This window comes from Gadus morhua, chromosome 8, assembly GCF_902167405.1.
Source record: "Gadus morhua chromosome 8, gadMor3.0, whole genome shotgun sequence".
Taxonomy (NCBI): Eukaryota; Metazoa; Chordata; class Actinopteri; order Gadiformes; family Gadidae; genus Gadus; species Gadus morhua.
This window is the reverse complement of record NC_044055.1, coordinates 21,541,763-21,565,388: the sequence shown is the minus strand read 5'-3', so window position 1 is coordinate 21,565,388 and position 23,626 is coordinate 21,541,763. Positions and strand designations below refer to the sequence as shown.

Sequence of the window (23,626 nt, the reverse complement as noted above, 5' to 3'; positions counted from 1 at the left end):
CCGCCAAGAGACTTCGTTTGACCCACCCCCAGCTTCCGCCCAGAGACTTCGTTTGTCCCGCCCCCAGCCAAACCAGCTGCTTCTGACGTCACTTTGAGCGCGGAGTTTGTTGGCGGAAAAAAATATCTGTGAAACAAGTCTGATTCAGAGTGGCTTCCTTTATCCTTTGTGTATTAAAGATTTCCCCGTCGAAACCCGAAAACATTCGTCAACAATATTTTCGTTTGAAATGAGATTTTATTGAATTAAAAGGATCCAAGAAAGGTGAGTTTATGTTGCCTGTTAGCCACAACAACGGAAGGAGGAACTTGATTGAATCTATCGATAGGGTATATCTACCATTCTGCATTAGTATATTTGTATCATACTCGACTAAGCTTGGTTAATGTTATGTATCGAACACAATGAAACAATCTATGCACTATGTTTCCTGTCTTGAAAGTAAAGTTTTGTCTGTTGACATCATGGCTTGTGTAGATGGAGGTGTCTCCTATCGAAAAGGAACTGAACCACACCGAGGAGTGCCCCATCAAGGATGAGAGGAGCCACAGAAGAGCCAAAAGATCAAGTGGGTCTATTGTTCATCGCTTAACGTTGCGTTGTGCTGCTTTGTTTTTGTTGAAAAGAAATATGCAATAAGAAGAATGTGCCCCCCCAACATAACTCGCTTTTATTTATTTTGTTCAGGGAATGTGGAGATGGAGATTGACAACCTTTACAAAGCAGTCCCTCAGCTTCACAAAGTTTTCAACGTCATAGACAAAATCGGAGAAGGTAGGTACCGATAATACCTTTTTAATTTCAGTTTCTTAATCATGCCGTTGCTCAATCAATAAAAGCAAAGTTATATACCTAGCCACTCAACTGTGTGTGCGTGTGTGTGTGTGTGTGTGTGTGTGTGTGTCCTCAGGCACCTTCAGTGCAGTATACCTTGGGGAGGCTAAGATGCTGGATGGGGGCCGGGAGAGGTTTGCCCTCAAGCGTCTCATTCCCACCAGCCACCCTGCTCGAATCGCTGCTGAACTCCAGTGTCTCACCATCGCCGGGTGAGTGCTGCGTTATTACTCTGGCATCATTTTGTGTTATTATAGTGACAGGAATGTGTCCTTATTAGCGTGGTTGGACTCATATTGTTAAAATGATTCATGAATGTTTGTCAGATTTTTCAATTTGTTTCTATGTTCGGGCCATGAATTAAAATTTACATTTAGGGCATTTAGCGGATGCTTTTATCCAAAGCGACTTACAATAGGTACATTTTGTCGTGAAAAAATATATAACTGTCAGTGCACTAAGGAGTGTTCATAGAACCAAGTGCAAAGCACTAACAATCGCTAGGTTAACCCATTCCCCGTATACAACAAAGATAGCTAGGATAAGATAACGTGTGTGTTCTATATTTGTCCTTTGTGCACCCTTTTTGTCCCTTAGAAAGCTGGCATAGATATTTTTATCTTAAGTTACCAACTTTCTTCCTAGGATCAGATCAACAGTTATATTGTGGAGATAGTTCTACCAATGCTGTCCTAATATCGTGCAGCCATGTGGTACAGTTCCCTGTTCTATACTCTGAAAGTCCCTTTTCCTTCCCACAGGGGCAGGGAGAACGTGATGGGCGCCACCTACTGCTTCAGGAGGGAGGGAGAGGTGGTGATCGTCATGCCCTACATGGAGCACCAACCCATTGGGGTGAGAAGGACCACGCCCTGCCTCCTCGGACAACTCCTTTCCCTGTGGAAATGAGTTAACTTACCCGACTGCTCTCTTCATCGGTCAGGCGTTTCAGGGATGGGGAGATGTTTTTGTTTCCATGATTTTGACATTGAGTTACATTGTGTTCTTTGGTCTTTATTTTTTAAATGCCAAGATTTACTGTTTAGTCCCTTTTTAACAAATGTTTTCTGACATCACTAACTTAATATCCACCAAACCCGTGTTATATTGATACTAATGACCCATCGTTTGTCTCTCAGGAGATCATCGGGCTGCTGAGCTTTGAGGAGGTCCGTCTGTACATCTACAACCTGCTGAAAGCCCTTAAACACATCCACCAGTTTGGGATCATCCATCGCGACATTAAGTTCAACAACTTCCTCTACAACCGGAGAGCCAAGATGTGAGTGTATGGGGTTGGTGGAGGGGTGATGGTGGTAGGACTGGCAAATATTCTACACATTATATCTACTCAGTAGTTTATTCATCTCTATTGTCACTACACATGTTCATTGATCCAAGAAATGGGCAGCAGAGAGAGGACATATATTGGGATCATGTGATTTATATATGATCTTTTTCTGCTTTTGCATATTTGTTACTGTACAATGCACGAATGCTTTAATTAATTAATGCTTAAATGCTTGTTTGAAATGTTATTATTTTAAGTTGATCGAACTGTAATGAAAAAAGTTATCATGGATGAGCGCGCACAGAATCCTACGAGCCCATATAAGGACCTCCTATGACCGAGGTCTTCTGTCTGGCTGCAGGTATTCCCTGGTGGACTTTGGCCTTGCGCAGGGCACGGCCGACACCCAGATCGAGCTGCTGAAGGTGGTGAAGCAGAGGGCCACTCAGAAGGCTGGGGGGGCCACAGGGAAGACAGACACTGGGGTTCCGGGGAAGAAGGCCCCTAGAGCCTCAGACACTCCCACGCCCCTCACCACCACCGGCCCCCCCTCTCCCCCTCAGCCCCAACAGCAGTCCGCCGCCCCGCCTTCCTCCTCCTCTTCCTCCACCACCGCCACCGTCACCCCCACCACTGCTACCTCATCTCCGTCAACTGGGAAACAAGTGGCTCGGCCTGCCACCACCACCACCACCTCCACCACTTCTAAACACACCAAGGTGTCATGGGGCTCATTTAAACCTAAAGAGGCACTTCTAACGGTTTTGAAGGAGAGGGAGCGCATGCTGCCAGCACACTGTCCACAAGGCTTTACTTTACAGTGTTACCTGTCGCCAGTCTATTCTTTCCCCAAGATGGATGCACCCAATTAAGGTTTATTATAACATAGGATCACCGTGTTTATTTTGGGTGTAACCGCCTAGGCTTTCAACTGGCACAGGGAACACACAGGGAGTCTGTAGGGTTGTATTTTTTCCAACGATAAAGATAGCTTTCCCTTCTACTTATTCCGATGTATGGTACCTTCATGACTGGTCTAAATACTCCACTTTACATTTGCAACTTCACAACGAAAATGTCAAATTCTCTTCGCCCCAGATTCAGTGGAAACTGTGAAGCCTGCGTGCTGCTGGGCTGTAACCTCGTGTTTGGTTGTGTTTGTAGTTGTCGCGTCTGAGCCGGACCCTGCGGCCCGTGTTTGGAGAGAGGAACCTCAACAGCGTCCCCTCGGCCCCCACCGCCCCCACCACCATCACCACCACCACCACCGCCACCACCAAGCCCCCGGCCGCAAGGATAGAGGTGGAGACCCTCGCTCCCTCCCCTCCTAACACATCAGCACGCCTGTCCACCTGTAGCCACTACAGTCTGGTCCTCTGGTTTCCCTCTGGAAGAACGAGGGATGGCGTTGCCTTTTCTAAAATAATTAGACTCAAATTAGTTGAGTCATAGTCGGCTTAGCTCAGGAGGTAGAGCAGTTCTCTTGTAACCGAAAGGTTGCTAGTTCGATCCCCAGCTCCTCCTAGCTGAGTGTCTATGTGTCCCTGAGCAAGACACTCAACCCTAACTGCTCCTGACGAGCTGGCTGTCGCCTTGCATGGTTGACTCTGCCGTCGGTGTGTCAATGTGTGTCTTAACCGATGTCAGTCGCTTTGGATAAAAGCGTCTGCTAAATGCCCTAATTGTAATTGTAAATGATCTTAAATCTTATTAACAGCCTTATTTACTTTTTGGCTAAGTGGTCATAGTCACTAGTAGGTACGGTATCGGCAGTACATATGGGAGGGTTTCCTCACCTCCCGCCCTGTCTCTGGTCAGCTGGTGAAGCCGGGGAGGACGGAGGACCTGGTCACCAGGCGGGTGGCCCCGCCCCCGCCCCCCCGGAAGCCGCTCCCGGCCAGGAGCCTCCCCCGGACCTCCACCGTCAGCCCCGCCCTCACCTGCCACTGCTTCCAGACGGAGCGGGTCTGCAACATCTGCAAGTCCAGGTAGGACCGCAGTGAGGTCAGGGTGGGACTCGGGACCACGCTGCACCGCTCACTGCTGGAGCCGTTGTACAAAGAAAACTAGAATAATAGTTTTAATTGGACTATAGTAAAAAAAAAAGGCCTGATTTTAAGAATGTGTGGCGTGGGTGGCCCGAGCCCCCAGTCCCGTATCGCGTGGCTCTAAACCCCGCTCCACATCTCTGTTCCTCCAGGAAGAAGCAGGTGGCCCCCAGGGCGGGAACCCCCGGGTTCAGGGCCCCAGAGGTCCTGACCTGCTGCCCCACCCAGGGGACCGGTGGGTACAGCGAGGACACGTTTGTGTCTGCCTCTGCCAGACTCAGTTCCCTTCTATTCTCCTCCATCTCTATGGGCTCGGTATTCATCCTAGTCCTGCCCACAGTGGAAGGAAATTAAATGATAACAAAAGTCGGCTAACTTTCTCTTTCTGGTTTCTAGTTTAGCTGATCTGCACTGCTCAGTTATTTCTTTCAGAAAATGAGTTGTGCAGCAGTAACTTTTTGTAGTGACTCCACGATTCTGTTGTTTGCTTTAGATTGCTCTCCCTTGTAAATCCCTATCGCGGTCAACCTCTGCTCAAAGTGTAAAGTGAGACGCATGGCATCATCTACGTCAGCGCTTTAACCTGCGCTGGCCGTTCAGTTGAAACACCCAAACATCCTTCTCTGCTCTCACATGGTTGTTGGGTCTCCCCTGCCCCAGCCATAGTGTGACTGGATATCAGCGCACGCTGAATGAGTCTATTAGATCAGCCATTGAACCTGTTAGTACTGGGCAAAATAAATAAATAAATAGTGTTTGCACTACTTTTGTGTTTAAGTCTAAGGTTACTTTTCTTGTGCTTCTCTTATTAATTGTAGTTTTTAAATTTGTGCATTGTTGAAGGGAGCCTGAGGCATTTCATTGCTGCTGCTGTAATTGTTGTGAGAACGACAAATAACCCATCTTGAAAAACAGCCACATCCTTTGTTTAAAAGTGATGATTCTTAGAAATAAGGCATTCGAATTGACAACCGGTCCTCCAAATATTTCTATGAATATTTCGGTCCTTGGAACAAATAAGGTTGGGAACCCCTGAATTACATCACACGATGGACTTTCCCTGTGTCGGTTCTGGTCCCCTTGTTGTAGCTGTCTCTGGTCAGCTGGTGAAGCCGGGGAGGACGGAGGACCTGGTCACCAGGCGGGTGGCCCCGCCCCCGCCCCCCCGGAAGCCGTTCCCGGCCAGGAGCCTCCCCCGGACCTCCACCGTCAGCCCCGCCCTCACCTGCCACTGCTTCCAGACGGAGCGGGTCTGCAACATCTGCATGTCCAGGTAGGACCGCAGTGAGGTCAGGGTGGGACTCGGGAACACGCTGCACCGCTCACTGCTGGAGCCGTTGTACAAAGAAAACTAGAATAATAGTTTTAATTGGACTATAGTAAAAAAAAAGGCCTGATTTTAAGAATGTGTGGCGTGGGTGGCCCGAGCCCCCAGTCCCGTATCGCGTGGCTCTAAACCCCGCTCCACATCTCTGTTCCTCCAGGAAGAAGCAGGTGGCCCCCAGGGCGGGAACCCCCGGGTTCAGGGCCCCAGAGGTCCTGACCTGCTGCCCCACCCAGGGGACCGGTGGGTACAGCGAGGACACGTTTGTGTCTGCCTCTGCCAGACTCAGTTCCCTTCTATTCTCCTCCATCTCTATGGGCTCGGTATTCATCCTAGTCCTGCCCACAGTGGAAGGAAATTAAATGATAACAAAAGTCGGCTAACTTTCTCTTTCTGGTTTCTAGTTTAGCTGATCTGCACTGCTCAGTTATTTCTTTCAGAAAATGAGTTGTGCAGCAGTAACTTTTTGTAGTGACTCCACGATTCTGTTGTTTGCTTTAGATTGCTCTCCCTTGTAAATCCCTATCACGGTCAACCTCTGCTCAAAGTGTAAAGTGAGGCGCATGGCATCATCTACGTCAGCGCTTTAACCTGCGCTGGCCGTTCAGTTGAAACACCCAAACATCCTTCGCTGCTCTCACATGGTTGTTGGGTCTCCCCTGCCCCAGCCATAGTGTGACTGGATATCAGCGCACGCTGAATGAGTCTATTAGATCAGCCATTGAACCTGTTAGTACTGGGCAAAATAAATAAATAAATAGTGTTTGCACTACTTTTGTGTTTAAGTCTAAGGTTACTTTTCTTGTGCTTCTCTTATTAATTGTAGTTTTTAAATTTGTGCATTGTTGAAGGGAGCCTGAGGCATTTCATTGCTGCTGCTGTAATTGTTGTGAGAACGACAAATAACCCATCTTGAAAAACAGCCACATCCTTTGTTTAAAAGTGATGCATCTTAGAAATAAGGCATTCGAATTGACAACCGGTCCTCCAAATATTTCTATGAATATTTCGGTCCTTGGAACAAATAAGGTTGGGAACCCCTGAATTACATCACACGATGGACTTTCCCTGTGTCGGTTCTGGTCCCCTTGTTGTAACATGGTGCTCTGTCCCCCCCCCCCCCCCCCCCCCCCCCCCCCCCCCAGCCATAGACGTGTGGTCGGCGGGCGTGATCCTGCTGTCTCTGCTCAGCAACCGCTACCCCTTCTTCAAGGGCAGCGAGGACCTGGTGAGCCTCACGCAGATCATGATCGTACGTGGCTCCCGGGAGACCGTCCAGGCCGCCCAGACCTTTGGTGGGTATTCACGCACGCATGTGTTCACTTTGGGTTAGTTTGTAATGGGAAATATACCGTATCATGCTTTTTTAGGGTTAATAATTGCATTTTGGGGAACCACTAGTATAGGGTTGCATGCCTGTATGTTAAAAACACCCCTTATTATACTCACTCTTCATTTCTGCAAAACCCATTTCAGCGTCTTTCAAAAACGTAGTTTTGTATCAAGTCGCTTTAAGGCCCCCCTCCCGCGTAGCCCAGTCTGCTGTGATTGGTCAGCACGGCGACTGTGTTGCCATTGGTCAAAGGCTTTGTGCGTGTGTCGGCAAATTCGCACCCCCGAGAAGTTGTAAACATTGTGGGTAGCCCTTCTCTACTACTGCATTCTCTGCGAACCCCCTGGGCTCAGACTTAACAGACAACAACACGCATCCATCAACAGCCCTGATGAGAGTCCTGGCTCTCTGAGTGGCAGGTAGGGGGAGCTATGAGGCTTCATGCTCAGGATGCCTACAGGACAAGGAGGGAGCTGGATTGAGCACGGTATCATTGAATTTAAGTTAGAGTGGCCCATCCACCCCTTACCTTGCCTCCCACAACACTTTCCTGCCCTACTCAAAAACAAGGGACCCATACACAAGTGTAGTATATCTGCAGTGGGGCTTTACCTGTAGATGGCCTGAATGTGATGCTTTGGTGGACAGGAAGGCTGAGCCCTAATGTCCCCACACCACTCTGCCCCACAGCTTGTTTCACCGTCTGCATCAATATCATTTTGATCCTACCAACCCAGATATTAATATTTGTATATTGCGATCGATCGGGAGTCCCTCTAACAGACCATGTTGTTGTGAACGCTGCTCGCAGGCAAGGCGGTGGTCTGCAGCCGCGAGCTCCCCCGCCAGGACCTGCGGCTGCTCTGTGAGCGGCTCCGGGGCCGCCGGCCCGCGCCCGACGGGGACGAGGCACGCCTGGGGGAGGGGAAGGAGGACCAGGAGGAGGGGCCCAGGCCCAGCGGCGTGGCAGCAGCTCCGCCCGCCGAGGGGCCGCGGCCCCCGGCGCCCGTCAACGACCATCACCTCCCCATCAAGAAGCAGCACCGCCGCCTCGAGTGCACCGCCGGGGTCCCCGCTCCGAAGGCCCCCCGGCTGGAGGGCGCTGAGGGGGTCCGGGCGGAGGAGGAGGAGGAGCGGGGCTGGGACAGAGTTCCAGGCGAGGCCTACGGGCTCTTGGACAGACTGCTGGACCTGAACCCGGCCACCAGGATCACAGCGGCCGAGGCCCTGCTCCACCCGCTGTTCACAGACCTCCACTGACCCCCCGAGGCCCTGCTCCACCCGCTGTTCACAGACCTCCACTGACCCCCCGAGGCCCTGCTCCACCCGCTGTTCACAGACCTCCACTGACCCCCCGAGGCCCTGCTCCACCCGCTGTTCACAGACCTCCACTGACCCCCCGAGGCCCTGCTCCACCCGCTGTTCACAGACCTCCACTGACCCCCCCGAGGCCCTGCTCCACCCGCTGTTCACAGACCTCCACTGACCCCCGGAGGCTCCGTGAAGGCCCTTCTCCACCCGACACAATGGACGAGTTAAAGAGAAGGAGCCTCTTCTTGTGGAGAGGTTTTTATTTAGTAGGGCCCCTCAGTCTAACTTCAGAAGGAGCAAAGCGTTTGAAACCAGATGGTTTTTTGTTTGGGCGGGTTGGAGGAGTTTGGTTTTCAGTTGTAAATAATTCCTGGTGCCTTTGCTTTATGTGTGTAAAGATGAACGAGTACTATTTAAATGTTTTAATTTTATAATTCTTCTAAATAATAAATGTCAACTAAAAGTGGAGCTGGTGGGCTTATATCTTGTCTTCTGTTTTCATTCACTTATTCTACGACAGATGGATTATCTCCAGTGGACTCTGAGGGAAAACATATCAGTGCAATATGAAACACACGGTTTGAAAGAAGAAGGCCACTGATTTAATTTATGGACAAAAAAATACATTTATAAAAGGGTTATTTTTAAGAGAGAAAAAAAAGATGACTAACTATTTCAGTGTTCATACATGGTTGGCTGAATAACATAAATCATATATCGTCACTTAAATACTGAAGAAGAGCTCATTGAGCTAAAGCACATCGTAACCCGTTGACCAAAACTTAGAGCCCAGAGATAATATGTTCCCCAGCTCTTCTCACTTTTTCTTTGTGTAATTCTACACAGATGGATTATTGTTAAACAATGTTGATGAATGGCCTGTCGGATCAGTTTGTACTACTGGGGAGAACCTGGTGGCTCCTTGTAACCAGGGCTCAGTGGACACCAGTGATGAGGAGGGCTTCCATGTTGGCAGACGACCCCAGGCAGGAAGAGGCCACGGCAGGCCTCTCTAAGAGCTCTCCTGGACGACCTCCTCCACCCGCACCAACACGCTCTCCATCATGTCGAACGTGTGCAGCGCAGAGTGCAGAGCCTGGTGCACAAATACAGTCAGTTAAACATCATGTTGAGGAATGCAACAGGAGGACTTGCTGGCGTTTGATTGCACGTGCGTACCTGTATCTGAGACTCTGACGTCATGTGTGGCAGCTGCTCGTCTCCAACGGCAACAGAGAGCATGGAGTCACCTTTGACCTTTCCCTTGTGGCCGGCCATGGTCCTCTGGAGCTCCATCTCGTAGTGGGCCCTGGACATGTTGAGACCCACGCGCAGGGGCCGCATGAAGCGCTCCTCCAGGTGGGTCAGCTCCGTCCAGACCCCCGTCTGACCGGACCGGGGAGGGAGCAAGGGGAAGGATCAGAATCACACCCCGCTGGAACTCAACTCCCTCTTATGGATCACTATTTCTATCAAGAAATAACCCCTAACAACGAATGGGACGACTGAAGAGCAGATTTAAAGGGCCGGTACCTGGTTCTGTGTCACCTTGTCTCTGAGGACCAGGTAGCGCAGCAGGTTCAGAGACTCCATTAACCTAGCAGGAGAAGCACACAGCACAACCTCTGAGCATGAGTCTCTCAAACAGGGCGTCCATCTAAGAGGTACAGCCCGCCGAGAGCATGAGGTCCATGGTGAGTGTGCGTGTGAGGTCCTGACCGGTCCAGGTTCTGCAGCAGGTCCGTCTCGGGTCCGTCTGGGAGGACGAGCACCTGGCGCAGCAGAGGCATGAGGTGGGCTCCCAGGAACCAGTCGTTCTCATTCCCTGGCTGAGGACACACAGCGTTAAGACACGGACCAGGACACTGGTACCCCGCCCAGAGGTCTCTGAAGGGGCTATGTGGAAGAGCTCGGCCATGAGGAACCCCAGAAAGTGATATCAAGCTAAACGTAAGCCTTATCAAGCTAAGGCTTGTCTTGGTTCAACTGGAGAGGGTTGAACTCTAACCTTGAGCTGACAGAGCTTTCGACTTGAGCCCCAAAGGTGTTAAGGGCGCGTGTGTGTGTGTGTGTGTGTGTGTGTGTGTGTGTGTGTGTGTGTGTGTGTGTGTGTGTGTGTGTGTGTGTGTGTGTGTGTGTGTGTGTGTGTGTGTGTGTGTGTGTGTGTGTGTGTGTGTGTGTGTCCACCGTACCTTGAGGGAGAAGTCGATCTGGCTGCGGATGTTCTTGATGATGTAGCCCTCCACCCCTGAGTGGCTGCTTACCTTCAGCATGCACCTGAAACCACAGCCAGCGGGGAGGACGTTAGCCTCCTCGTGGATCAAACACTTCACGGCAGCAATGAGTCAAAGTGAGTCGGCATAGGGAGGGACTTACTCAAAGAATTTGTACTTGGCTTCCACATCAAACTTATCGATGCTGAGCTGCAGCAGTTTGAGGCCTTTAGTTCTCTGTCATCAGGAGGAATCGGGTTAACAGCAATAGTGAGTACTAACAGCTGTCACCACAGAACACGTCACTGGCTTTAAACAACTAGGTCATTGTTATCTATAGAAGGTCCATCACACATTAACCAAAACAACGCCGAATCTAATACAGAGTTGATAATGTTAGGAATTGGTAACACACTTGATAATAAGTGGAAATGGTGACTTACCAAGTGATGAGCTGGACATAAGGTCATGATCTTTACTAAATTCTACAAAACAAAATAGTGTGCAAGAAGAAGAGTAAACCATGAGCAAGACAAATGTGACTCAAAAACCCATGAGATCATGACTTTACAGATGACACAAGATATTACATATAAAAGGTCAGTATGAGCTGGTATGGATCAGAGTGTCAGGTATCAAGTGTTGACCTGGGGAACACTGGTGAAGGTCTTGATCTCCAGCTCGTTCACAGAGACGCTGCCATCGACCACCGTCACCAGACTCTTCTCGTACAGCTCCTGGTGATGGGAGAGAATCTCAAAAATAGGGCACAAAGTACAATGTAAGACTGGGATTTGTGTTGCATCAATGGAAGGCCAAAGGTCGACTTACCTGGCCTTTGTGGATACAATGCTCCTCAGTTCTATACAAAAACAGTAGAACAATATGTTGAATGTAACACTGACACACAGTGTTTTTAAGGGGTACCACTATCCAAACTCAACTCATTGGAGAGAGGGGTCCCCCTCTCATCTGAACCAATAACAGCGGATGACATCCCGGGCGCTATGTTCTACTTTCAGACTTGCATAATTCATTTATTGGAACAATGACAAGCGACGAGTTAGCTGATCATAAGTTGATCAGCTAATGTTAATGTTTGCATTGTGTGTATTGTTGAGCAAATCATGAACCAGCTCATGGGGCCTCCATCTTGAGACCCCTCTGAGCACTGGCTGTAGTATTGTGGTCAGACAAGCCAGGATTTCTACATTAGTTTCTTTCCCTGGTGACATATCATGGTCAAGTCAACATACACCAACAGCACTCCTATTCCCCAGGAGGATTCATGCATTGACATGTATCAACAGAGGTCAGTATACAGGACCACTGCATATACCTATACACATTACATATATAATGTAATATAAACTAATCGATCCACTCTGCCCAGCAGGTACCTTGACAGCAGCAGGTTGATGTGCTCCATATTGCACCTCAGCATGAAGATCGGACTGGAGAGAGAGCGAGAGCGAGAGCGAGAGCGAGAGAGAGAGAGAGAGAGAGAGAGAGAGAGAGAATGTATTGACCTTGTTTTAAAAGTTCCCTGTATGCTAACATAATGCACGGGTCAAGTACACAGAGCACCCTTGGGTGATCACCTGTAGACGGCGGGAAAGGTGTCGATGGCGACGTGGTGGACGAACAGCAGGTGGGCCAGGCTGGCCAGGGACTCTTTGGGGTAACGCACCTCCTCCTCCAGGAAGCCCTCCGCCCTCCTCTTCCTCAGCACCGGGTGGCTCACCAGGCTGGGCAGGCTCTCCCCGATGGCAGTGAGGCTGCTCTGTTAACACACACACGCACACACACACACACACACACACACACACACACACACACACACAAACACACAGTGTGAGACTTTTGACACAGTCTAGCGGTTAGACACCCTAACCGCCACCTGCCGATCTAGGGCATGTATTTGAACACTTTTCACTACACTTTACTCTATACTTTACACTTTAATCCACCTCATTAATTATTATTACTCATTACTTATGACCACTGTTTTAGTTTTTATTAATGACTTTATTTTATTATTATTATTTATTATTGTGATATACGCTGCTACTTATTCGTACATATTTTTACTTATCTTATTTCCCCTATCTTGTATTGTTTCCGCTATGCGACTGTTGAGGAACCAAGCCTTAGAATTGTACTCTTGTATACTTGTAAAGATGTTGTCTAAGTAATTCAGATTCAGATTCTGATTCACTGTGAGTCACTTTGGTTGCGGAAAGCATTTTCTTTCCCAATGAAGCGATAGGAAACAGTAATGGTAATGTTGAAGATGTATGCCCTCGTGATTAAACCAACTGTGTTAGATTCCCCTTCTCCCCAGTTGAAGTGGCGATGGGGAACAAGACGGCGTACCAAAACATCCAGGGCGAACTCCCGGAGCGGAGAGACGGCCAGCGGGTCTGAATCCTGGAGCTGCACTTGAAGGAGAGGCTCGCTCAGACTCTTCATACAACTACAGTACGGAGAAACAAAGTTCACAATGAAGGACGAAATGGAAGTGCAACCAACTGTTACGCCCCTCAAACCCGGGGCTTTACCACCCAGGGTTGGATTGGCTCAACCACGTAAATACATCAGGGTAAAGAGAGTGAATGCCCCCTGACTATGAGAAATGCATCAAAGCTAACGATAGTTATGTAATTCAAACTCTAGTACACAACCGTAACACTAGACATAAGACCAGCCCATAAGGCGAAGCCTAGACGGTGTCGCCTACATGAAAGAGAACCTGACCACTCACAACTTGAGCAGCTCCACCCTGAGCTCATCCTCCTTGTTGGGCCGCCCTCTCCCTCCCCCTCCCCCTCGCTCTCCCCCCGCCTGGCTGGGCGTCTCCTCCCGGGGGCCGGCCAGGCTCGCCCTGGCCTCGTCCACGAAGGGCCTGACGAAGGCCATGAGGCTGGTGCAGCAGTGGCAGAGCGGGTGGAAGTCGTCCGCCTCCTGCTCCCTGCTGCGCGGCGTGGGCAGCTTGGCCACCTGCTCCAGCAGGGTGGCGAGCACCATGCCCAGGGAGGAGGCCTTCCGCTCCCCCAGACGCATCAGCACTGGGAGGAGAAGGAGGGGAGGGAAGCAAGAAGATTTCATTTCACGGATTCCATGGATCCGATTTTCGCCTGAGATAGGGAACCAATCACAGAACGGGGAGGGACGGCAAGACGCGACACACCCAAGCTTGTAGTTTACGGATCCAAAATGGCAGCAGACGCGTTACCTTTCGATGCAGCCTGCCTTAGATAGTGTTCTAAGTAGTTTAGAACGCTAGTTTATTTTGAAAAAATAGCAACTTCCGGCGTTAAACTCTTTTATTACCTACATACACTCATATGATAGACATTCGTAGCGCCCAATAAACGGCTCCGGGCAATCGTGAACCACGCCTCAAATACGAGAAAATGAATGTGTGGTTCCCAGACTTCATCTCAATGTAGATTGAGATGAGGTCTGGCGTTAGCCAGGCTACATTTATATAGGGCCTATATAATGGCCACTCAAAGCGCTGTACAATATTGCCTAACATTCACCCATTCATACACACTTTCACACACCGACGGCAGCGTCAACCATGCAGGGCGACAGCCAGCTTGTCAGGAGCAGTCAGGGTGAGGCGTCTTGCTAAGGGCAGCTTGAGTCGACACCCAGCTATGAGGAGCCGGGGATCTAACTAGCAACCTTCCGGTTACCAGCCAACCCGCTCTACCTCCTGAGCCACATGCCGCCAAGAGGTAAACAGATGGAGAGAGAGGTGAAGAGAGGTTTGGAGAAGAGTGGCGGGAACACAACAGTCACCAAAGCCCCGTGTTCTCCCTGTGGCTGCAGCAACACGCACAGCAAGCAGTTATTACAAATACAAATTGAGACCTTTAACAGCAGATGTAAGAAGGCGCATGTCCATTGAGTGTTCGCGATCATTCAGTAAATCAGTGAGCTGTACGTCAGAGCATGCTATATACAACCGTGTGTTTGAGAGGTATGCTTTACCCTCTTTCAAAGGCTTGAGAAGGAGCAGGAAGGCGCTCACTAGCAGCTCCACGGGCGCCTCCTCCACCTGCTCCAGCAGGCCCACCAACAGCTCCTTGGGGCTGCACACCTAACCCATCAGGGACCATACCACCGCACTTAGATTCAGTCAATGCATAAAACAGCCATGTACATTCAATGTTACCATTACAAAGGTGAGCATCGTAAAGCAGAGGAGCAGACCTTGAGCAGGTGCTTGAGGATGGCTTGGCAGTGAGGCCGGTTCTTCACCTCCTGCTTCAGCATGACCTGGACCAGCGGGTCCAGCAGGTTCCAGCCCATGCACTTCACCATGGCCTGGGCACAGACAGACAGGTGTACGTGGGTGAGAATGGATGCTAATGGAACACATTCAGGTCTTTTCTGTCTGTTTTTGCGGTGACTGCGACTGGATGCCTGGACCCTCCTTATTGTTCAACCGGCCAGCACCCCATCACCATGTTTTGCCTGTAAATATGTATGCATGTATGTTCGTGAATATTGCACTCCTGATCATCCCTGGAAGGAGGGATCCCCCACACTGCGCTCCGCCTCTAGATATCTTCCTTGCTAATTAAGGTTTTCTTAATTTTCTGTTGCCCTCTGGGGGATTAGGGTCAGGGGGGTGCAATAAATATATGGCCTGTTAAGCCCTTTGTGACTGTACCGGTGATTAAGGGCTATACAAATAACATTGAATAGAATTTAATTTAATTAGCCTATGGTGTCACTCTGAAAACACGCTGGTTGAATCATAACAAATTCACAAACCACTGATAAACAAGTGCAGCTGTCCATAGGAATACTAGAGATAACAGGGGGCGGGACAGTGTGTCGCGGCAGCTAGGATGAATGACTGTCTGCTCAATGACTCCATAGTGGGACTTGAGTGCACACCTCTGACAAAACATACACTGTACAAATAAATAGGCTATATACAGTATTAGTAAGTGGAAGTCATTTGTTAATACAAATGGCAGTGATTGATGACCCCCCCCCCCCACACACACCTGATTCTTTTCATCCACCAGGATACTGAGGACCTGTGCACTGTGTCCCTCCTCGATGCAGGTCCGCCCAGCGGTGTTGAACACATCGTAGTCCTCTGGGCTGTACTTGTCGTCTTGCACTGCTTGCTGCGAGTGACAGAGAAGAGAGTTGGACAGATATGGGGAAGGACATAGTATTAATAATATGCCTGCAATAGCAAAATCCAAGCACTAATAGAAGTACACTATCCATGACAAATGTTACTGAGATTGATTTACTAAATAACTGAAGATACACTAGAATTGCTAGAGATATTATAGTACAGTAAAGAGACGGGTGGATGAAGTAATGAGCTGATTGAAGGAGCAAAGGGCTGTACAGAGCAGGTCACGTCAATCACGCATCTTTTACTCACACATTTCTGAACCACATCACTGAGTTGTTCGAGGGCCATTGCTACTCAGACGTCTCTCGTCTTTGCTCCGCTGTTACAGGGTATTCCTGGGAGGGGAGATGTAAAATATAAATGATGTGCACTGCTTAGTCTTTAAAATGATAGTTTTATTACCAGTGTAGAAGATGTTGCTGAATACATAACGCATGGAGACAAAGTGACAGTGTACATCTGAGCTACGCTGTTTCAATCGTGTTTCCTTTTACAGTGACATTTTGTATAATAAGGTAATATATCAAACTAAAATATGTAGACACATTATCGCCACCGTTGTATAATCCGTTAACAGTAAACAATAGGCAAAATCGTACTGTACACTTACATTACTACGGTATCGCGAAAAGTAGAAGAGTTTTGGCCGCCGTGGTCTGCCGTAGATTACTGACGTCAGGGGTCAAAGTTGATCCCTCGCAAAACAGAAACACAGGAGGGAGAATCTAAATGTGACAAGAACGAAAATGTCTGCTAAAAAAGGTATATACATTTTCATTATAAAATCAACTTTCCGAAAACATGGCTGATACAAGCTTATAATTCATAAAAACATCAGGAGCGATAACGCAACCATGCACGTTGTTGGTGTATACTAAAGTTTAGTAACACCTAGAAAGGGATCATCTGACCATAACATGTCACTATTTTGCAGTATCAGTTAGCAAGGCAGTGAAAGCCAGACACGCCGAAGAGGAAGCGAGGAGGTTCGTCTGTCTCTCAACTCTGCAAAACACTATTGGTTTGGTTTTAAACAAGTGTGATGGTGATGGTCGTGAAACCTGGCAAACCTTGTTTCACATAGACCTGGGTGACAATAAGTGGTCAACTTGGTGGTGAAAGCCAAACTTTTGTTCTTACTAAGATTGACAAACAAACACCCATGTGCATGTCTTAGGAGAGAAGTGTTGAAGGAAGCTCTGAGAGACAAGCTGGACCTGGAGAAGAGGGCTCTGCAGGTGGTGGAGCGGCTGTTGGAAGACAGTGTGCCTGAAGACTTCCTCATAGACTGTGTATGTACACACAAGTCTTAAATGTAAAGCCATGGTGTGAAACACAACTGTGTGTGTGTGTGTGTGTGTGTGTGTGTGTGTGTGTGTGTGTGTGTGTGTGTGTGTGTGTGTGTGTTTGTGTGTGTGTGTGATGTCTTCCATTCGATGCCAAGGCTCAGCCTCCAGACGTAGGACTAATGACTACTAATTGCTGCAGAACTCTTCTGTGGTACCAGCTTCCTCACTTCCTCTGTTCCTGTTACAGGCTAAGTTCATCACCCCCGCCAACTTCAAAGACGTCAATGAGGAGAGATTCATTGCTAAAATGTGTGGATATCCTATATGTGAGAATAAACTGGGCAAGGTAAGATGTTTTGAAGAGGTATGTATGGATCTTCTATTGGATAATGAATAGGACAATTGGCAATTTAAATTTCTTTCTTGTTTCCTTACATTGTTTTAGACTAGGTTGTACATTGAGTTAAATATAATGTAACATATTATGGATGTAAAGAAAGGCTGATAAGGAAGGCTTATATATTTTGATAAACATTTTTCTATTGTCACGGTAGGTTTCAACTCAACTGTTTAAAATCTCAACCAGGAACAACAAAGTCTACGACATCACTGAACGCAAGGTGAGTTCTATTGATATGAAAGGTTATGTGTTAAACCGGTGTGAATTAACTCACTCTTGACTTGTCACTCTGCCCGTGTCTAGTACTTTTGCAGTAATTTCTGCTACAAAGCCGCAAAGGAGTTTGAGCTTAAGATCTCGACCACCCCTCTGTGGCTCCGGCACCATGAGAGGTAAAGTTAGTAGCTTCAACACGTTTGGAACAAAGTCCTGAATCATACCTGAACCCCTGTTTACCTTTCCTCTTCTTATTCTTCCTCTGCTCGCTGCCAGCCCTCGACAAATCACACTGCTGAGGAAGGGAGATGGGTATGTGGAACCCTTTTTGTGGGTAAAATGTATCATTTAGAGTTGTGAATAAAACATCCCCAATTTCCTTCTTATGAAGATCCTTAAGTATTTGAAATAGTTCATAATATATTCTTGTTTATGTTAAATTCATGTGCTAATTCCAAACCACCAACCAACAGAAGGCGGGTAGCCGACTTCTACCCTCTGATGTTTGCCTTCTTTCATGCTGTCTTTCTGCGTTCAGCGGCAGCACCGGTGCGGAGGTGAGGATAGCTGTGAGGCGTCTGCAGGAGGAGGACATCGAGGGGCCCGCCGTGGCCCTCAGCGCGCCCTCGGACCCCCAGCGCCCCATGGGTCTCCACGCCCCCGGCTCCCTCCACAGCGACGACAGTGACGACGAGCAGGGCTTTGTTTCCAGTATCATCACCGGCGAGCGCCCCGGACCCAGGGTGCACTGGGGCGAGCTGCCCACGCGCACAGACCCCCCGGGCCACACACAGAGGCAGGGGAAGGAGGAGGAGGAGGAGGAGGAGGAGGAGGAGGTTCGGCATCAAGAAGGTGAAAACACTGTGGAGGAGAGAGGAGAAGTTGGAGGAGAGTCAGTCGTATGTAAAACAGAGGACGGAGCGGGCCCCGGAAGGCCATTGAACCTCGATGCAGCGCCCGCGCACCTGCCCAGCGTCCAGCAGACACCAGGGGAGTCGGGGGAGGAGAGCTCTGTGCCAGCACAGTCTGTGGAGGTGGAGGAGGCAGTGGCTCTACTCAAGGCCTGTAGTATTGCTCAGCAGGTCGAGGACACCGCTCCAGTACACACCGGCAAAGGCCCGCTGCAGGGTGCGCCCGGGGACGGGACAGAGAGCAAACCTCTGACAGAGTCCTCCCAGACTCTGGACCCCCGCCCAGCTCGGGACGTGTCTCCGCCGGCCCGGCCTTGCCCGACACCGGGCCTGGACGTCACCCAGGTGGGCATGAGCAAGAGGGGCGCGGCCGGCCTACGGGAGCTCCTCCTCCTCCACCACGGCCCCGCCCAGCCCAACTCTCTCCGGGAGAACCTTCTGGAGAGCCTGAGGAGAACTCTGAACGAGTGGCGCACCGACGGGACACGTGTGTTCCTGTACGGCCCGGACCCCGCCCCCGTCGCGGGCTCAGAGGAGGAGAAAGACGAAGGACTGGGGGAGGAGGAGCTGGATGAGGATGACCTTGAGGAGGATGTGGTGGTGGTGGTGGCGGGCAGGATGGAGGACGGAGGGCGAGGGCTGCGGGCCAGGCCCAGCGCCCCGGCCCCAGACTACGACACGCTGCAGCAGGAGACCCGGGAGCAGGAGCTCCGCGTGCAGGAGTTCTACCAGGGGAGCTGCGTCCTGCCTGGGGACGCGGAGCAGCCCGCCGGACACCCCCAGGTGAGAGAGGGAGAGGGGGAGAGGGGTCAGAGAGGGGGAGAGGAGAGAGGGGGAGAGGGGGAGAGAGAGAGGCCGAGAGGGGGAGAGAGAGAGAAGAGAGGGGGAGAGAGAGAGGAGAGAGGGGGAGAGAGAGAGGGGGAGAGAGAGAGGGGGGGAGAGCGAGAGGGGGAGAGAGGGGGAGAGAGAGAGAGAGAGAGGGGGGGAGAGAGGGGGAGAGAGGGGGAGGGGGAGAGAGGAAGAGAAGGGGACAGAGAACTGAGCCATTCAGGAGATCAGGGCACATGCTATGAGAGGCAACGACCAAAAGGGGGCACTATACTGCCAAACATTGAGTTGAAATATGCTAGGCACAAGCTGCAGCTACCTAATGAGGTCTAACTATCCTGTGCCTTGTTGTCTGTCCCTGGATGGTGCAGGCTCCAGCCCAGGGCCGGGACACCAAGGACCCCATCCTGCCCCTGGTGGACTCCCAGGCCCAGACCCTCATCCAGAAACGCATCACTGTGGACCAGCTCACCAGGAGGTGTGTGTGTGTGTGTGTGTGTGTGTGTGTGTGTGTGTGTGTGTGTGTGTGTGTGTGTGTGTGTGTGTGTGTGTGTGTGTGTGTGTGTGTGTGTGTGTGTGTGTGTGTGTGTGTGTGTGTGTCCCACCATTATGCTGATGTTTGCAGGCGCAGAGTTTTAATTATGACCACTGATTCCAGAATTTCCACAGTCACTTTCTCATATTATTGTCTAATAATCTAATATCAGAAGAAACACGCATCCAAGTGGAGGTGCAAACAGAGTTTTGACTCTGACTTTGTAGCCATTTAACATCTTGGTTTCATAATAAGTTGCTTCTACACCATCAAATATGACTGTTTTTCATAGAAGTTTAACGTTTTGTCTTCATGCTTCCTGAATTAAGTCTCAAGCCATTTATGAGATCCAGTGATGTCTCTTTCATGCTCGTCCATTCAATTCATTAATTTATGAATGATATACACATTTACAATAAGTTATTTTCTATCTTATAAGAGATTCATTAACAGATTTTAAACTGGTATTTCCTGGAATGCTCCATAATGATGTTCCGTGACGGACGTGTGTGTGTGTGTGTGTGTGTGTGTGTGTGTGTGTGTGTGTGTGTGTGTGTGTGTGTGTGTGTGTGTGTGTGTGTGTGTGTGTGTGTGTGTGTGTGTGTGTGTGTGTGTGTGTGTTGTTCAGCCTGAGGAACATCGTGGGCCCTCTGGGTCTGACCATGACCGACGTGTCCACACACCTCAACGACCTGGTCCGCACCTTCAGGTCAGCCCCACTCACTCACCGCACACACACTCCATAAACACATGGTCTCTGGGCCGTCACACACACTCCATAAACACACGGCCTCTGGGGCATCCACACTCTCGTTTCCCAACCAAGTCACATGACACGGGATGATAAAACTGTGGGACCTGGCTTTCTGGGAAATGTAGTCTCTTGATTTGAAACTACAGCTCTGGCTTCTCCTAAGTGCCCATAGATCATTTTAAGGTCCAATTTAATATGATCTCCTCTTGGAATCAGCTTTGTGCAATAAATACACTTGATTACGCCTTTTCTGAGTGTTAATTCCAATAAATAAATGACCTATTTCTACTTTGAAGTAAAAGGTTATTTTAGCGTTGAATGAATTCCTGGAGGCAAATCGTTGGCAGTGTTCACACACTGCTGCATCAACTGCCGTTAAATCACTGGCACGGGAACACTGCCAATGACCACTTCCTGTTGACCCCCAACCCCCGCATCAGCCGTCAGCCTCTGGGAGTCTATGGCAGGAAACTGGTCCAATTCAAGTTCTGTCCTTTGCTAGAATAATGTTTAAACTACACCCTTTCAGAGTAACACTATCCAAAGACTCATATTTTTGCAGCTGGGAATTAATCTAATATCTAATATGATGGATTTGTGACAGAATTCTAAAACAAGAGGGAGTGCTTAATGTGTGGAAGAGTTTTCTCAATTTAGACCCAAAGCTATTGTGTATGATTCAAAATGATTGGCCCGTTTCATAAAGCATTTTCCTCATTACATTCTGCTGTGAGAAAAAAAAAATCTGTTTTTTAAGTGATAAACAGATTGCTTTTCACAAATCAATGTCTTGGTTTTGGCTGAAGCGGGTTAATCATTCTCTTTCTCCATTGCAGTTTCACCAACACCAACATCATCCACAGACCCCCGGAGTGGACCCTGATAGCTGTGGTCCTACTCCACCTGTAAGTCTTCTCAGCTGTGTGTGTGTGTGTGTGTGTGTGTGTGTGTGTGTGTGTGTGTGTGTGTGTGTGTGTGTGTGTGTGTGTGTGTGTGTGTGTGTGTGTGTGAGAATGTTGACTTATGTTGACACACCTTAACAGCTGGACAGCCTGCTCTTCAGGGGGGGGGGGGGGGGGGGGGGGTAGCCTTCAGGATCAACCTCTTCTCAACGCTAAACAAAGACGCCTCATGTGTTTGTGTGTGTTGTGATACAGTTGCATGATACTGGTTTAAGTTGACGTTCGGGGGGTGATTCCTATCTGATTGTGAGGCGTGTATACATATACACGCAAGCAGTGGGTCTTTAACCCCCAGGGGGGTAGAGCCACGGCTCTGGGTCAAAGGAACTAGGGTATGCAGGGTGCTGACGGGGGGCAGCGGGGTGCTCGAGGTTCCTCCCTGTATAATGCCCGGAATAACAGTTCCGCTCTGGTTCCTGGGATCCTCCGCCTTATTTGAACATCTAATCGGATCATAAATCAAGTTCAGAAAAACGATGAAGTCATTCAATCTGATTCAATAAAAACCCTACACACACACACACACACACACACACACACACACACACACACACACACACACACACACCATTCCCTCTCTAATGACTCAGGAAGCGTTGAACAATAAAGGTTTTGTTTAACTTTGTATTCTCAACCTAAGTGAGCTTTTCGTGTGTGTGTGTGTGTGTGTGTGTGTGTGGGTATGGTAGCATATGTCTGACTGGGACCGTGTATCCCTGAGCAGTTCCTTGTTGCTCCTGTCTGTGTACACACAGACGCCTCAGTGCCTTATCTTGTACTAGTCCAACAACACCCCCCCCCCCACACACACACACACACACACAATCTATATCCGTGATGTGGACTATATGATACACTCACTGCAATCCTCTACACTTTCTGTCCAAACACAAGTCTGTACACACACACACACCATAAACACCACTTGTAAAAGGCGGATGGGAATAATCTCACCTGACGCCCAACTGAAGCGGCCAGCAGGAACTGAAGGGCCAAACAGAACTCTGATTTATAACCCGTTTCAGATTGGACTCTGGTAAAATGCTCCACGATGTTGTTTTAGACCTGAATTACATTTATTTAATGCCCATTTCTTTCCACTTTATTTTTTATTCTTAAACATACATCTCTGGTTTTCTTCTTTCAGAAACTAAAATTAGCAAGGGCACTTGAAAAGTTTTTTTTTTTGCTATTGATAATGGCATCGTTTTATATTAGGTTGACAATTTGGTCAATATTCTTCATTGGACTATATTGATTATCGACTCTTCTATCGTCACCCCCGTGTCTGCACCCTGTCTCTCTCTCTCTCTCTCTCTCTTTATTTATTCATACTGCACACATCCCCACTCATATTAAACTCTTAAACTGCACACTTCCCCACACACATCAAACTCTTCTACTGCACACGTCCCCACACATATCAGGCTCCCACCGCGTCTCTCCGTCATGAATAATTTGTTGGCCGGCGCTCCGTGTCTGCTGCCGGGCAGCTGTGCTCGGCTCCGGCCCGCTATTGTCACGGCCGGCTGAATAATGGATGGCGCAACACTAGACCTCGGGGAGTGAGGCAGGGGACGGACAACAGTCACCTGTAGACAGGTAGAGGCAAGGGGCGGGGCTTTGGCCCAGAGCTGCTCCGCCAACAGATAGGCCTCAATAAAAAAATACCTTCAAATATGTAATGCGCAAGTAAAACCAATAATAGTGTTGAGGCATTGTGAAGGTGTGAGGTCTAACAGAGGAATTCTAAACTAAAACACGTATACTTTCAGCTGTAGAGGGATTGGGAAGGATGTAGATAAAATCAATGCCGTGCCAATGCTTTCCTCTTTTTGCGTTGACACCTGCGGATTCATCTCTGTCTGCATGCTTTTTAATTGTGTGTGTGTGTGTGTGTGTGTGTGTGGTTAGGTTGGCGGAGGTGTCGGCCGCGGTGCAAGGGGCCCTGGCAGCCCCAGGGTCCATGCGGCGCGTCAACAAGCTGCTGCGGGAGCTGAGTCTGCAGCGGCCAGATCTGCTGACCTTACTCCAACTCTTCAGGACCCTAGCGCACTGACACACGCACCTGCACACCTTTTGGTTTGCAACGACGGGGACAACGAGAAATTGACAATAATATGAAATAAAAAAATGAGTAGGCATCATGTTGGTCCTCTGATGTGATCCAATAAATGTCACGTCGTTCCTTACGGTCGCTG

At 49.1% G+C, this 23,626-nt stretch overlaps 3 protein-coding genes across 3 annotated transcripts; 2 read left to right on the top strand and 1 right to left on the bottom strand.

The window, feature by feature from the left end:
- Positions 1-36: 36 nt before the first annotated feature.
- Positions 37-8,609, top strand: cdc7 (cell division cycle 7 homolog (S. cerevisiae)). Its single transcript, XM_030363439.1, has 14 exons — positions 37-264; positions 478-568; positions 688-774; positions 911-1,046; positions 1,596-1,689; positions 1,974-2,116; positions 2,487-2,844; positions 3,290-3,427; positions 3,944-4,113; positions 4,221-4,408; positions 5,263-5,446; positions 5,658-5,740; positions 6,643-6,792; positions 7,642-8,609. The coding sequence occupies exons 2-14, from the start codon at positions 478-480 to the stop codon at positions 8,088-8,090; spliced, it is 2,271 nt and encodes a 756-aa protein (XP_030219299.1). The 5' UTR covers positions 37-264; the 3' UTR covers positions 8,091-8,609.
- A 111-nt stretch (positions 8,610-8,720) lies between these two features.
- On the bottom strand, positions 8,721-16,218 carry glmna (glomulin, FKBP associated protein a). Its single transcript, XM_030363686.1, has 18 exons — positions 16,141-16,218; positions 15,780-15,865; positions 15,385-15,510; positions 14,579-14,692; positions 14,357-14,465; positions 13,119-13,422; positions 12,731-12,830; positions 11,956-12,137; positions 11,755-11,808; positions 11,186-11,216; positions 11,002-11,091; positions 10,798-10,839; positions 10,518-10,591; positions 10,334-10,418; positions 9,861-9,970; positions 9,675-9,738; positions 9,321-9,527; positions 8,721-9,237 (listed from the first exon to the last, which is right to left on the bottom strand). The coding sequence occupies exons 2-18, from the start codon at positions 15,816-15,818 to the stop codon at positions 9,154-9,156; spliced, it is 1,815 nt and encodes a 604-aa protein (XP_030219546.1). The 5' UTR covers positions 15,819-15,865; positions 16,141-16,218; the 3' UTR covers positions 8,721-9,153.
- Positions 16,199-23,622, top strand: rpap2 (RNA polymerase II associated protein 2). The gene is made up of 12 exons (XM_030363685.1): positions 16,199-16,292; positions 16,465-16,516; positions 16,708-16,822; positions 17,067-17,165; positions 17,374-17,439; positions 17,523-17,611; positions 17,712-17,747; positions 17,974-19,129; positions 19,546-19,652; positions 20,338-20,418; positions 21,300-21,368; positions 23,340-23,622. Exons 1-12 carry the CDS (start codon positions 16,277-16,279, stop codon positions 23,482-23,484), a joined length of 2,031 nt encoding a protein of 676 aa, XP_030219545.1. The 5' UTR covers positions 16,199-16,276; the 3' UTR covers positions 23,485-23,622.
- Positions 23,623-23,626: the final 4 nt, after the last annotated feature.

Excerpts from the sequence above, each read along its gene's own strand:
- rpap2 (XM_030363685.1), top strand. Across the intron at positions 16,823-17,066 it reads AAGACTTCCTCATAGACTGT|GCTAAGTTCATCACCCCCGC; the intron begins GTATGTACACAC and ends TTCCTGTTACAG. Across the intron at positions 21,369-23,339 it reads GCTGTGGTCCTACTCCACCT|GTTGGCGGAGGTGTCGGCCG; the intron begins GTAAGTCTTCTC and ends GTGTGTGGTTAG.
- cdc7 (XM_030363439.1), top strand. The coding sequence starts at position 478 with ATGGAGGTGTCTCCTATCGAAAAGGAACTGAACCACACCGAGGAGTGC. Across the intron at positions 2,845-3,289 it reads CCACTTCTAAACACACCAAG|TTGTCGCGTCTGAGCCGGAC; the intron begins GTGTCATGGGGC and ends TTGTGTTTGTAG. Across the intron at positions 4,409-5,262 it reads CTGCCCCACCCAGGGGACCG|CTGTCTCTGGTCAGCTGGTG; the intron begins GTGGGTACAGCG and ends CCCTTGTTGTAG.
- glmna (XM_030363686.1), bottom strand. The coding sequence starts at position 15,818 with ATGGCCCTCGAACAACTCAGTGATGTGGTTCAGAAATGT. Across the intron at positions 12,138-12,730 it reads AGTTCGCCCTGGATGTTTTG|AGCAGCCTCACTGCCATCGG; the intron begins GTACGCCGTCTT and ends GTGTGTTAACAG. Across the intron at positions 9,971-10,333 it reads AGATCGACTTCTCCCTCAAG|CCAGGGAATGAGAACGACTG; the intron begins GTACGGTGGACA and ends GTGTGTCCTCAG.